The 15425-nt window shown below is 49.4% G+C and overlaps 1 protein-coding gene across 2 annotated transcripts in view; it reads right to left on the minus strand.

The window, feature by feature from the left end:
- The window catches only part of UCK2 (uridine-cytidine kinase 2), a 77782-nt gene extending 63040 nt beyond the window's left edge, over window positions 1–14742 (minus strand). Inside the window, exon 1 of one of the 2 annotated variants that reach the window (XM_042975968.1) lies at window positions 14339–14742. In XM_042975968.1, coding sequence (XP_042831902.1) covers window positions 14339–14437 — 99 coding nt within the window. In that variant the 5' untranslated portion in view covers window positions 14438–14742. Of the gene's footprint in view, window positions 1–9417; window positions 9757–14338 lie in introns of those variants that run through there. The other variant, XM_042975969.1, reaches the window with a different exon arrangement.
- Between the last annotated feature and the right edge of the window lie 683 nt (window positions 14743–15425).

Raw genomic sequence — 15425 nt, forward strand, 5'->3', positions numbered from 1 at the left:
CATCGCCATCCGTGCCACCACACCTGGACACATCGGGCTCACACGTCCAGGAAGCTGGGCTGGTTGAAGTGGGCAGACAGCAGCACAGGACACGAGCCACGGGTTCCGGCCGCTGCAGAAACGCCGCCACGGATAACCCCCCCTGCGTGCATTTTCTCCTCACATCCTACCAGCAATCCTCCAAAGCAGACATTACCTGCTCTTCCCAGATGTACAAACGGGTTCAGAAGACACAGATGAGGAGTAGTCGAGCTGGGATGTTAACGAGAGCATGGCTGTGTCTGTTGCAACCCACGAAGCTGTCTGGCCTTGCAGCGGGAAAGCATTTTCCAGAAGAAACCAGGGAGCTGCGCTCCAATCCTTGCTTGAAGAAGAGACTTCATAAAGCCTCGAGTCTATCAACCATAAAGACTTTAATCCCCACTAAGACCTGTAAAAGGAGCCTCAGGGCAGGCCTGGGATTTTAGGTCTTCTTAGAGGACACGTCCAGAAATGTCCAGAAATGCAAGCTTTTCCACCTCAAGCATGACCTCTCCTGATCATAGCTTCTAGAGACCAAAGGGCCAATCCCGCGTGCACTCAGCTCTGTGTCCTTCAAAGTCAGCCAAGGAGAGCACCCCCTGCTTGCCTTTTCTTCCAGAAGAGTATTCACTGCCTCTCTTGCTTAAAGAGAGTATTCACTGAGAGTATTCAAGAGTATTCACCGCCTCTCAGTGTTCAATACTATGTGTCAAATACTATTCTGTTCATTCTGTTTTCAAATATTTACCCTCTCTACCAAGGAAGCGGAGAAAAATAAAGCCACTGACTAGTCAAAATAGTATGTTTTGCCTCAGTAGAAAAATCAACAGGTCCTCAGGAGATATGCCTCACCCTAAACAGCAGGGCCCTTGGCCAATCTCCTCACCAAATTCAACTCACGGAGAAAGTTTCTCAGACGACCAATATGCCACACAACAGAAACACGCCCTAGGGACACCTGGGTGGCTCAGTCAGTTAAGCCTCCAACTTCGGCTCAGGTCATCACCAAGGCTCATGAGTTCGGGCTCCACGTTGGGCCGTGTGCTGACAGCTCGGAGCCTGGAGCCTGCTTCGGATTCTGTGGTTCCCTCTCTCTCTGCCCCTCCCCTGTTTGCTCGCTCTCTCTCTCTCTCTCTCTCAAAAATAAACCTTAAGAAAAAAAAAAGAAAGAAACACCTCAGAAACCCCCACAAAGACAAAGGACAGTCATTCCATAGCTGCTTCAATAAATGTCCACTGATTCCTAGGCACCTGTCGTCAGAGATGCCAACCCACGAGCCACACAAACGAGGCAGGGCCACCCCTAGCCCTCTGGATATATGCCCTGGGTTCTGAGTTCTATTCCTGCTCAGAACTACTTATTACCAATCCTATCATGAATTTGCCTCAGCAGTAAAGACCATAACTAGCCCAGGCTACAGGGTTTGTGGTTCTTTTATCAAAAAAGGAAAACGTTTTAAATACAGGCATCTCATGGGGCACCTGGGTGGCTCAGCCAGTTAAGCATCTGACTTTAGCTCAGGTCACGATCTCACAGCTCTTAAGTTCGAGCCCCACGTCGGGCTCCCTGCTGTCAGCACAGAGCCCGCTTTGGATCCTTGTCCCACCCTCTCTCTCTCTCTCTCTCTCTCTCTCTCTCTGCCCCTCCCCCACTGGTTCTGTCGTTCTCTCTCTCAAAGAAATAAGTAAACTTAAAACATTAAAAAAGTATCTATAAGCATCTCAGATCTTAACACTGCTGTTGTACAGCAGAAACTAAAGTTTATAATACATATAATTATATAGCATCTGTGTTGATGAAAGAACATCCATAATCCCAAAGGGACGACAGCTTTGGAATGCGGCTGTGTCGTGTCAACTCTACGTCTCGACAAGGATGCATCAGGTTCCCTACAAGCCACACTAAACTCAGAAGCCAAAAGGCTGCCATGCCCTCACCCAAAGCTCTGCTCAGCACTTTCCTGGCTCCAATCCAAGCTACAAAAGGCCGGTTATTCAGACTAACGCAGGCTGCCCAAAGCCAAGACAGCTTTTCTCCGAAGACGATGGCTCAGTCTCCCCCTAAGATCCACAAGCATCGACTCAAACAAAATAAGGTGTCATTCCTAATAAGAATCTGACAAGATGTGAAGGTTACCCTCCAGCTGATTTGATTTTTTTTAAAAAATGCACCATTGAGGCCGCCTCGGTGGCTCAGTTGCTTAAGAGTCTTGACTATTGGCTTCGGTTCAGGTCAGGATCTCACGGTTCGGGAGTTCGAGCCCCTTCGAGCCCCAGGTCTGCTCCACGTCACTGGTGCAGAGCCAGCTTGAGAGTCTCTCTCTGCACCTCCCCCACTCTATCTCAAAGTGAATAAATAAACTTTAAACAAACAAAAAAAAAAAATTCAAAATCAGGCCCCTGGGCGGCTCAGCCGATTTAGCGTCCAACTCTTGGTTTCAGCTCAGGTCACGATCTCACAGTTTGTGGGTTCGAGCCCCACGTCCTGCTCTGCGCTGATAACATGCAGCCAGCTTGGGATTCTCTCTCTCCCTCCGTCCCTCTCCCCCACTCTCTGTCTCTCAAAATAAAGTTTAAAACAATAAATAAAAATGCACCCGTAAACAGGCACCTAAGCCATCTAGCATGTACCCCTACGCTGAGCTCTGTGACAGACAAGGTACCAGTCATCATCCTACCAGGTAAAGGGACCTCACAAGGAAGGACAAATGCGAACAGTCAAGGAATAACTATCCACATCTCCCAGCAAAAGCCAAAGCAACCAGGTTTAAATGCTGAAAACTAGTATTAGACGAGGCAACCTAGCAAACAAGTAATGAATTCTTCAACCATTTATCCAAAAAGTACAGTAAAACCTTGGATTATAACTTGCTTGGGAGTGTTCCGCAAGACAAGCAATCATTGCTACCAAATTTTAACTTGATAAACAAGCGATGTCTTGTCATTTGTGATGCCGAACATCACATGATCACCCCTGAGCCAATGGTTCTTGAAATTCGCCTTGATATATGAGTGCTTTGGATGACAAGCACGTTTCTGGAACGAATTATGCTCACCAACCAAGGTTTTTCTGTAACTGAGTGCCTACAGTGTGCAGTTTTAAACAACGGGACCATGAGGAGGTGAGAGAGCTAACCACGCTGATGTCTGAGGGAAGTGCTACCCTGGCAGAAAGAACAGAGCCCATCTTGGGGACTTGGGGTCTCTGCAAGGACTGTGGCTTCTACTGCGAGTAAAATGGGAAGCTACCTCGGGGTTCTAAGCAGAGCAGGGAAATTATTATCCAGCCTTCTACTTGAACGGGATCACTGGCCGCCATGAGAACGGAATGCACAAGGCCAGAGGCAGGACAGGGAGAGGAGCTAGGATACTACTGCCATGGCCCAACCCCAACATGTTGGTGGCTTGGACCCGGAGGGAAGCGGTGGAGGTGAATAGGGGCAGACTGAGGACAGACTTTAATGGTAGAACCAACAAGACTTCTTAACGGTCTGGGTGCAAATGAAAGATGGTGGTCAAGAATGACTCCACGGTTTAGATGGTGGTCAAGAATGACTCCACGGTTTAGATGGTGGTCAAGAATGACTCCATGGTTTAGGTCAGAGCAACCACAAGGATGAGGGCTGTCATCAGCTGAGATGCAGAAGAGCTGCAGGCTGAACACATGTGAAGGGAAGATCAGGAGTTAAATGTTGGCCCTACTGAGATTCCTGTTGAGATCCCAAGTGAAAATGTCAAGGATTTTGAAAAAGAGGCCCTTAATATTTGGCTATTCAACAAATATGTACGGAGAACCTACCTAGACTGGTTTTAGTTTTAGCCCATGTGTGAGCCTCAGGCAACAGTGAGGAAAAACAGTCCCTGAGACAGCAGTGGAGAGAGGAAGACAGACTTACATGAGCAAGGGCAACACAGAATGGGGGACATCCTATGACTGATGCTTTAGCAACACAGAAGAGGGACACTCCATCATGCCTGAGAGGACTTCCCAAGAAAGACCATGACAGGACGCCTACAGAAAGATGAGCAGGGGTTAGCCAGGTAAGGAAGAGGAAGGTACCGGGAGGGAGGGATGCTAGGAAAAGCAACAACATCTATGAGAGCAAGATACAGGGTCACAGGATCTACGGGAAACCCAGTTAATACCCAGTTGAAGTGAATGTTGGCAAGTGGCAGGGAATACCAGTTTCTCAGGACTCCCCCCCACCCCAGAAGGTCACAAATGCCAACCACATTATGCAGGTGTGGGTGGGAGAAGTACTTGGTAAGTGTGACCAGTTGTGAGAGAACAATTCAAGAACACTCGAGGCTAGCTACAGAATTGAAAAATGTTAAGGAATGAAAGGAGAGCCTTTCCTGTAGATGAAAATCCAGATACCCAGTAAGCAACTGGCAAAGCTGGGCTGGAACCCACAATCCCTAAATCAGTGGCCATACAAAGAGGCAACATGAAATACGAGTGCCGATACCGAAAAATGAATGGTCTGATGATTGGGTAACAAATCCTTTTACAAGTCTGAAGGTCTCCAGTTTTCTGTCTTTGACAAAATTAAAGGAGGTGAGTGGCAAGCTGGTTGACTCATAAAACTACACTGGATTCTGGGGTGCCTGGGTGGCTCAGTCGGCTGAGCGTCCGACTTCAGCTCAGGTCATGATCTCACCGTCCGTGAGTTCGAGCCCCGCGTCGGGCTCTGTGCTGACAGCTCAGAGCCTGGAGCCTGTTTCAGATTCTGGGTCTCCCTCTCTCTCTGCCCCTCCCCCACTCATGCTCTGTCTCCCTTTCTCTCCCTCTCTCTCTTTCTCTCTCTCTGTCAAAAATGAATAAACATAAAAAAAAATTTTTTTAAATACATTGGATTCTGACACATACTTTGGAATGTAAAAACTGAGCGACCTTGATAGAACAAAAGCCTTTCCGTTCCCATCTAGTTATGTCAACAGCACTTCTCAAAGTTTCTATCTATACAAGAGAAAAATCTTATCGTAGCCTTAAAGAGTAATAACCCACCCCGATACAGGCTATAACCATCAAGTTGCTTTCCAACAAAATTCTACCTTTTTCGTTTAAGTATGTATCAAAGTGGGTATCTACTTGTTCTGATTAACTTAGGACAATAACCACAGTAACATAATCTGAAAGAAATTAATGCTGAGACTTCTAAGAATAGAAAAAACCTTCCAATGTACACATACATTTTGTTGCATAAGGATGATAGAATAATCGGGGCGCCTGGGTGGCTCAGTCGGTTGAGTGTCCGACTTCGGCTCAGGTCATGATCTCACCACTTGTGAGTTCAAGTCCCGCATCAGGCTCTGTGCCGATGGCTCAGAGCCTAGAGCCTGCTTCCGATTCTGTGTTTCCGTCTGTCTCTGCCCCTCCCCCACATGTGCATACACACACACGTGCACTCTCTCTCAAAAATAAACATTAAAAAAGACAATACAATGATCAATAAAAGATTTTCAAGAATAAAAATAGACAAAATTAACTTAACATTTTGTGGGAAAAGTGGAACTGAAATATGATTTCATCGGTTAAACATCCGACTTCAGCTCAGGTCACGCTCTCACGGTCCGTGAGTTCGAGCCCCGCGTCGGGCTCTGGGCTGATGGCTCAGAGCCTGGAGCCTGCTTCCGGTTCTGTGTCTCCCTCTCTCTCTGCCCCTCCCCCGTTCATGCTCTGTCTCTCTCTGTCTCAAAAATAAATAAACGTTAAAAAATTAAAAAAAAAAAAAAAATATATATATATATATATAGATGCAATGGGATAAAGAATCTCCAAAGCTTCTCATAGCAGTTAAGGATGCAAACATGTTTGAAGACCAGAGTCCAAATCACAAGTCAGGGCTCTTAGCATTGCATCCTACAAGCTCTCTCTCTATAGCCTGAGACCCACCAACCCGCACAAGGCAGACAAGGGCTCACCCTCCACTGTTGGGGAAGGAGGCATTCCTGGAGAACCCGAGGCTTCCTAGAGGACAGGCAGGGGGTGTGTGTTGAGACAGGACAGAATGGCCCTTCAGCTAAGGTGGGGAAAGGCCAAAATTTCAGACAAGATGGCATACTCACACACTGATTAAAGCACTAAAGAAGCACAACCCTACTTCGCCTGCACACATAAAACTCTTATGCTTCTACTGCGTATTATACAAGTCCTACGATACCGTTTCTACAAGTCACGCAAAGGGCATGTGGCAGAGCCTTCTATGAGGTGGGGGACCACATGGGGCAGGAAAAAACTGCAGGCCACCTGCTCCATAGGGTACTCAAGGTTACTACAGGAAGTATGGGAGGTTCAGAGACACTTTAAACACTTCTCCTGCAGTTTCATAGGCTGTAACCATGCGGAAATAACTACTTTTTTTCTTACACTATGGAAAGACCATTTTTAATAGCCAAGTAACAAAGCAAACTGATTTTTTTTTTTTTTTTTTTTGCCTTACTGTCTCCCATCATCATTCAAAATTCTCAAAGCATGCGTGGTCCATTTTAGAACCAATGCCCCCGCCCCCCCCCCCCATGTAATCCAATTACTGCTTAGGAGAGGCCCAAAGGTTCAATGCTTTCTAGCATTCTTCAGACTTTTCAGGTTATTATGTTAAGTAGCCTATTGATGGTAATTTCTTTATTGTAACTACTTTGGCTTTCTCTGTATGAACTTTCATGTTCGCTTAATTCTTGCATGCATGTGACCTGAACACCCATTAGTTTGGTTTGGTTTTGGTTTTGGTTTTGTTTTTTTGGAGAGAGGGAGAGAGTGAGCCTGCACATGGGCAGAGGGGAAGGGAGAGGGAGAGAGACAGAGAGAGAATGAATCCCAAGCAGGCTCCTCGCTGGCAGCTCAACACAGGGCTGGATCACCACAGAGCCACCCAAGTGCCCCACAGATTAGTTACTTTCTGTCAACACCTGACAGCTGTTACACCTTTTCTCTGGTCTTTTAGACACTCCTCTCTTATTTTCATGTGATCTTTGCAGTTACTTGTTCATTTAGAAATCCTGCTCTTTCAAAAATAAACTTTGACTTGTTGTTTTATGTAGGATTGAAGGCAAAGAAATACATCTATTAAAAGTAAACGATCCAATTATCTGGTAAAGAGATTCGAAAATGTTTCCACTGTTAAGCAACACTGTTGCCAAAAACTATGTGTGCACCTGTAAACAGAAACTTGTAAGAACTTGTAAAATACTCCAGATAAGGATTTTCAGCGGAGTTTGAATTCAACTAGTTAATGAAGCACCTTGGTTTGCAAAAACAGCTGATGCACAAAGGTGAAAATTTTCTCGTTGGGTTTTGGGGGAGGGGACCGTTGTGATTTGGTAAACACTGCAAACGGGGACTTTCTTGTTCTTGGATCTTTGAAGGAGATAACTTTTTCAAATAGGATGGTCTTTTAATCAGCATTCAAAAGACTAAACTTAGAACCAAGCCTTCATTCAGCCTTGTAGTCACCAAGACTAATATCACCATGATCATCCAACATCCATGAGTCACCACGTGTGAAACAAGATTTTTAAAAATAAAACACTCTTTAGTCACAAATAAAAAATATCTTAGTAAAATCAAAAGGTTTTATACCTTTAAAGAAACCATCATTTTGGGGCGCCTGGGTGGCTCAGTCGGTTAAGCACTCGACTTCGGCTCAGGTCATGATCTGGCAGTTTGTGGGTTCGAGCCCCACTCTGGGCTGGGCTCTGTGCTGACAGCTCAGAGCCTGGAGCCTGCCTCAGATTCTGTGTCTCCCTTTCCCTCTGCCCCTCCCCTGCTCATGCTCTGTCTCTCTCTCTCTCTCTCTCTCTCTCCCCCAAAAATAAACATTTAAAAAATTTAAAAATAAAGAAACCATCATTTTAACTCTTTATACCATTTTTCTGTTTGATAGCTCTTATTTTTGTGTTTTATAGAGATTATGTTCATGTAATTCATATATACATATACATGATACATCATGAGAAAGAGATGGTCAAATGCTTTAGTAAGCTGGCTTACTGATAAAAGTGATTTGATGATATTAATTGAAATTAAAAAAAAAAAAATAGGGCGCCAGGGTGGCCCGGTCAGTTAAGCATCTGACTTCAGCTCAGGTCACGATCTCACAGTTTGTGGGTTTGAGCCCCATGTTGGGCTCTGTGCTGACAACTCAGAGCCTGGAGCCTGCTTCGGATTCTGTGTCTCCCTCTCTCTCTGCCCCTCCCCTGCTTGCACTCTGTCTCTCTGTCTCGAAAATAAATAAAATGTTAAAAAAAGTAAAGAATAAAACTAAAAATTAAATAAAAAATAAATGAATAAAATAAATTTTTAAATAGTGGTTTAATGGACATGAAAACACACCTGAACGCGCACACACACACACGCACACACACACACACACACACACACACACACAGGGTACCCCCTCCAAGCTTTTCCACTGGTTTAAAACACTGAGACCCACACCTAAAAGACCTCAGAGATCTTGAATAGTCCAAGAGCACCATCTCAGACCCCACCAGCAACAAAGACCAGGTCCTCAACAGGGAAACTTCCCAACACAATCTGTCCCCAGCACAGAACTTCGTGAAAGCAACACCCAACAAAGAAACAAGGACATCAGGCAAAAGATCTCAGCAAGGGCTACCCAGCCAGCCGGAGTCAGGTGACCACAGAGAGTGTGCATCAGAAGCCACACTTCAAAGACATTCAAGCAAGGAAGGAAAAGGAAGGCAGCTGACCACACAGGCACAGCTGGGGACAACGGGCAGGCGGCACGAGAGGAACACACAGGAGCCCTCAAGATCTGCTAGGTCTCCTTTCCTCTACCGGGCTCCGTGTTAGGCGCTGGCACAACCAACAACGTTCTTGGGCAGAGGGAAAGCCAGGGGTGGGGTGCAGCCTGTGTGGCTGCAGCAGAGAGAGCAAAGAGGAGAGAGGCAGGAGGCCAGCAGAGCCACATTGCGCCAGGCGTTTGTTGATGGCCACGGCAGCAGTTTGGGGCGGCAGAACGCACACATTGCCAGCTCTGAGAAAGCCAGTGGGACCAACCCAGTCCCCGGAATTCTGGGAGAACCTAACGGAAGGAGGGTGCGGAGTGAGCGGCCCGGCGGGAGGGGCACAGCCGCTGAAGGGTCCAGGAACAGGGTGATGGAATCAAGGGGATGCAGGCCCACGGCACGTTCCAGATGCTCCAAAAGCAGATGAGTCATGGTCGAGCTAAGGGGAGGTGACAGCCCAGACCTCTGAGGGCACTGCCGTTTGCCCTCTTGGTCTGTGTTACTCATACACAGTCAGACCAACCTCCTTGCTGCTTATGAAGATAGCTCAGAACAGACATGCATCTAGGAAAGGGAAAATCCGGACTCCGATCCAAGCTGTATCCCTTACTAGCCACCGTCAGTCAAGTCAAAAACTCTCCTAACCTCATGTCTTCCATTGTTACCCATCAACAGGGAAGACAGCCGCCTGCCTGACTTCAAAGGGAGAGCGAATCAAATGCTTTACAGATGAACTGGCTTGGGCGGGGGCGGGGCACCAGGCTGGCTCCAACGGTGCAGCACTCGACCTTGGCTTGTAGGTTTCAGCCCCACGTTCGGAGTAGACGTTACTTTAAGAAATGAATAAAATCCTAAAAAAACAAAACAAGAAAAAGAGAATCTGGCTTCATGGTAAAAGTGGTTTAAGCAACATTCAACTGCAAAATACTGATAGACTTTCTCTCACATATCCTCACATCCCAACTTCTCCTCAAAAGCACTTAATTCAGGGGCGGCTAGGTGGCTCAATCCATGGCGTGTCTGACCTCGGCTCAGGTCATGATCTCACCGTTCGCGAGTTCGAGCCCCACATCGGGCCCTCTGCTGTCCCCCTCTCTCTCTGCCCCTTCCCCCACTTACGTGAATGTGCTCTCTCTCAAAAACAAACAAACAACAAAAGAAGCACTTAATACGGTATTCTGCAAAATGACCTTCACTCAACAAATACTTATTTAGTGCATACTAAACAAATGCTAGGCTCTGGTTAAGCAATACCAATGCATTAGGGTTCAGGGGGCTTTTTTTAGAGTTTGGTCGTTACAACATGCATCACAGAGGTAAACGTGGTTTCAACTGTGGCTCCAAATCCTAATTCAAATAGTCTTATGAATCAAATAACAAAGGATAATTATAAGTCTTGGTCTGCCTAATGCAGCTCAATCAACACCTAACACCAAACAGCAGCACCGTATCAAACACTGATGGGGACGTGAAGGCCCAAATACTCGAGACGCTCTCACAGAACTTCTAGTGCAGTGGGGGAGGCAGTCAACAAGCAGTCAACAAACAGCCAGGCGCCAAGGCAAAATGTCGGTAAGACTATGGAAGCACGGGAGACAAAAAAAAAAACAATTCTGATTAAGGAAATGAATAACAAAGTCCCCTGGAGGAAGTTATTTACAGAACTGAAGGCTTAAAAGGACTGGAGGCCATTCCAGAGAAGATCCTAAGCAAAAGTTTAAGTGAAAGAGGTTCCGTACGTGTATCTGTCTGTGCACGTGGGTGGGGGAGAAGAGGGGAAAAAGAGACAGTCTGGGACCACATTAGGGGATCTGCACTAGGCTGAAATATTTGACCAGTAGTCTGGGCAACGGAGAGTGGTCCACAATTTCCAAAAAGGAGAGGGACATAATCAGAGCTATAGGCAAAGAAGCCCACTCTGATGGCGGCCATTGAGAAGCGACTTTAATTGGCCAAGGAAGAAACCACCGAAAAAAGACAGAACGGCATCTACGGTCAGGGACATATACGTGGGCAGAGAAGTTGAGGCTTTTTTTTTTTTTTTCCCTCCTCCTGTGTGACTTCTTGCTCACCTAGACCTGTCCTTTCGGAGGAAAGCAGGAGAATCTGGTTAACATAGGTCAGAATAACCTCCTCAACCCACCACAATTTTACCATGCGTCTTTAACAATGACTCACCATGTCAGCCTGGCAAAGCTTACTCGCAAGTTCTAATTCGTCGTCATTTATTTTTTTTTTAATTTTTTTTTAACGTTTATTTATTTTTGAGACAGAGAGAGACAGAGCATGAATGGGGGAGGGGCAGAGAGAGGGAGACACAGAATCCGAAGCAGGCTCCAGGCTCTGAGCTGTCAGCACAGAGCCTGACGTGGGGCTCGAACTCATGGACCGTGAGATCATGACCTGAGCCGAAGTCGGATGCTCAACCGACCAAGCCACCCAGGCGCTCCTCGTCGTCATTTATAAAACAAACTAAAAAATGTGATAGATGGAGCTGCAATCACTTTTTTTTTTTTTGCCTGTACAACCAAAATAACTTAGTCTGAGATACAATTTTTGTACTTAGGGCGGCCACAACAGAGACAAATCTGAGCCCTCAAGAGAAGCTGAACAGAGAGTTGATTTTTCTTATAAAGGAGGAGTGCAGGAGGGGGGAACAACCAAGATCTACAGGGCTGGGCCAAGAGTACAGAGCAATCTGCATTTCCATTTCCCTTTGGGTCAAGTACGTCTGAAACCAGTTCACGGCCATTTCCCCGCAGCCCTTTTCCAAGGCGAAGGCTGTAAACATGTGTTTTCCACCCTCCCCCCCCCCCCAACCTTAGTCTTACTCTTCGTCCTCAGTCAATTCTTCCTTAACAAGGCAACAGCGGGGATCAACCAGCATCAGTCGAGAACTGGGTCCACCGCTAAGTACATCACATGGATACATTTTTCTATTCTAGAAGTGATGAGACTAAGTGTTGGACTCCAGGGACTGGACTCTGAGGTTCCTCCTGGCTCTAAACTGTCAGTTTTGATGATGTTCTGAGACCCTTTGCCTTGCCCAAATCCTTTTAACAGACACATAATAAATACCCGAGGAAGCGGAGGACCAATCTTGCTGCCAGATCCTCGTGCACAACTATTTTCAGATTTCAGACTTCCAAAGGAGGTCCAGCCTGTTGGTGCTGCACAGCCTCTAAAAAATACTTTGAATTTCTTTCAGGAAAGGCACTAAGGCCTGGAATAAGAGAATCAAGATATAATCACAGCAAATGAACTACTACGTGGAATTACAGAAGTTCAGTGCTCCCTTGGGCTTTTTAAAATAACAGGGGTGCCTGGGTGGCTCAGTGGTTAAGTTAAGCATCCGACTTCGACTCAGGTCACGATCTCGCGGTTTGTGAGTTCGAGCCCCATGGGCTCTGTGCTGACAGCTCGGAGCCTGGAGCCTGCTTCGGATTCTGTGTCCCCCTCTCTCTCTCTGCCCCCTCCCTGCTCATGCTCTGTCTCTTTTTGTCTCTCAATAATAAATGGGTGTTAAAAAAAATCTTTAAATAACAAAACAAGGATATAATATTCTTAAACAATGACACAGTATTTATTAATGCCCAAAATGTACAATATGCTTTACACTGTTTCCTTTTTTTTTCCCTTCCAGTGTGACTTCTTGTTCTCTCTAGACCTGTCCTTTCAGAGGAAATACAAGAACCTGGTTTTGAAAAGACTCCTTCTTCAGAGTTACTATAATCTTCCTCCTCCATGAGAACCCCAGGAGCAGGGCTCACTACTCGTTCCCATTGGACACATTACAGAAGTAACACGACTTACGCGGAGTATCAGTTGAGACCAGATGATGACCGATGAACCCAAAAATAAGGAGAATGGAGTTATTTCACCGCACAGGGTCTGCTTCCATGTTTGGAGTGACTATATCATTTAGATGATTACCAAGGACATGGTTTCTAAATGCCACACTCATCTGCCAGTTTAAGTCTCCCTCCTCCCAGGAGGACTGAACCTCAGGTTAACGATTGGGGCGAGCTACGTGCCAGACATGTGCTATAGGAAGGAGCGCTGGGAATACAGCCATCAACAACAAAAAGGCCCCATGCAACAGTCGTAGGCTACACAAAAGAGGGGGGGCAAGAATAATCCTAAAAGAACAGGGAAACCTTCCTGAAAGTGCTGGCCTCTACCTTTGCTTCTAAGAACCAGCAACAGCGCTGGCAGAGAACATTTAGCAGCCTGAAAACGCATTCGGCCGGGGGGGGGGGCAAATGCCACATCAACTTTGGGGACCTAAAAGCTGCCAGATTCCTCGCCCTGGGAGCGAGAGACAAGATGAACTCCATCAATAAAGAAGTTTCCCAGCGCCAGCTGCCGGGTCTGGGCCCCCGCGGGGACCCGGAGGGGAAAACGTGGAGCCAAAATGGAGGAGGGGCTCGGGAGGAGTCGGCTGGGGCGCGAGAGCCTCGTGGCTCGCTCCTCATGGCGCCAACCAGCCTCCCCCCTCCGCTCTCCCCGGCCCTGGGAGGCAGCATCCCACCTCGCCAAACGCGGCGCGCACAGCCCACGGCTCGCAGGCTCGCCAGGAGGAGCCCATGCTCCCAATGCAATGGGGAGCTTGCTAAACGCCGAGGAAACAAGTACCCACATCTTAAATGCAGTAAAGGGGAGCGAAGAAAGAAACATCTGCGAGGTCTCCACCCTTCTCCACCTGCAGGAAAGGCCCGGGGTAAAGCTAAAAAAGCATTTCCCTCGTTTTTTCTTGCTTGGCTGATAAAACAAAGACGGGCTCCTGAGGGGGGTCGGACGCCCCTAGGACTGACCCCTTTCCGTGCACCCACGACGCTAAAGCCCCTGCAACCGAGGAGCACGCACGGAGCCAGAACAACTTTCTCATTGAAACCGGCCACGTTTCTGCTCATAGCCATAAGGAAGCCCGTATTGTCATTTGGTCCATGTCACCGCACCTAGCTGGCGCTCAGGATTTCCCCCCCCCCAAGAAACGCCCGCAGTCCCCAGCCCGACACGAGCTCCCTTCCCCGGGACGCCGCCTCGCGCGTTCCCGCAGCCCTCCAGGTCGGGCTTCCCGGCTCGCCCCGCCCCCGCGGCCCGCGCTGCGCCGCGGGGCGAGTTCCCCCACCCCACCCCCCACCCAGGCGGGGCTTGGGGGAGGGGGCGCGTCGGGGGCTCCCCGGCGACCCCGCTTGAAGCCCTCTCCCCCCGCCCCCACCGTCGGACTCGCAAAACAATAAGCATCCGCTTTCTCTGCCCGTTCCCCCTAGGAGCCCGGCCACGAGTTACCGCAGCGGAGAAAAAGAGCGAGCGGGCGCGCGCCAGCCCTGCGACCCGTGGCCGGCGTACCCCGGGGGACCGCGATGACCGGAATCCCCGCCCGCAGTCCGCGCAGAGGCGGGGGTGGGGGGGGGTGGGGGGAGACACTGGGCGCTGGAGCGCGGCCAGGAGCGGAGGCGCGCGGGCCACGCGGTGGCTGCAGCAACTGACACGGCCCGCGGCCGCGCCACATGCGCCGCCGCCCGGCCCGGGCCCGGGAGCGCGGCGCCGCGACCCCCCGTACCTTGCCGCTGGCCGTGCCCCCGCTGACGCCGATCAGGAAGGGCTCGCCGCCGTTGGGCTGCTGGTGGTTCTGCAGGGTCTGCTCGCTGTCCCCGGCCATGGCTGGCGCCGCCCCTCCTCCCGCTGCTGCCGACGGACGCACGCTCCCCGCCCGCGCCCGCGTCGGGCTCCCCCGCTCCCCGCAGCCGCGGCTGGGGCGCTGCCCGGGTCCCTGCGAGCCGCGCGGAGCTCGGCCGTGGGGCTGCCTTTCCCGGAGGCGCCGAGAGCCTGCCTCTGCCCGCAGCGGCCGGCTCGGTTTACAGCCCAGGCGGAGGTCAGCGTGATGCTGCTGCTCCAATCCGGGCGGGCAGCGCGCTGCTATTCGCCGAGGCGGAGGCGGCGAGGCGTCCAGCCCCAGCCCCCGCCCCTCCCGGGCCCCGCCGCCGCCGCCGCCGCCGCCGCCGCCGCCGCCGCCGCCGCCGCCGACGCCGCCGCCCGAGGTCTCCCGGAGAGGTGTGAGGCCGGCCCTCCTCCCCCCGCCCCGCTGCCCGGTTAACCCTTTCCCCGACGACCTCCGGCGGACCGAGGGACAGGGCACACGCGCCCGGCGCTTTCACGGGGTGTGCTCCGTCTATTTGGAAGGGGGGCGAAGAGCTACAAGGGCAGATCGGGTAATGGGGGGACTGGCAACGCCCCGGGCTTGGGAAGCAAAATCCCAACGAGCACGGGAGGTTAAGAGGAAGCGAAGAGTGGGGACAAAACCGAAGAGACTCTTAAATATGGAGAACAAACGGAGGGTTACTGGAGGGGTTGTGGGAGGGGGGATGGGCTACTTGGGGAAGGGGCATTAAGGACTCCACTCCTGAAATCCTTGTTGCACTCTATCCTAATTTGGAGGTAAATTTTAAAAATAAAATTAAAAAAAAAAAAAGATGAAGCAAAGAGTTAATGTCGTTTGCCCATTATTCAGGCTAAAAACTTGTGTTTTCCCCAGATGAAAAAATTTCCCCCTCCCGTTTGCCAAAATATGTCAGCGGCTAGCTCTAAATATTTCCTCTCTTGGAAACACCATCCTCCTTAGTAGGAGACTCCCGAGAGTCTTTCTCCCC

This window comes from Panthera tigris, chromosome F3 (assembly GCF_018350195.1).
Source record: "Panthera tigris isolate Pti1 chromosome F3, P.tigris_Pti1_mat1.1, whole genome shotgun sequence".
NCBI classification, from domain to species: domain Eukaryota; kingdom Metazoa; phylum Chordata; class Mammalia; order Carnivora; family Felidae; genus Panthera; species Panthera tigris.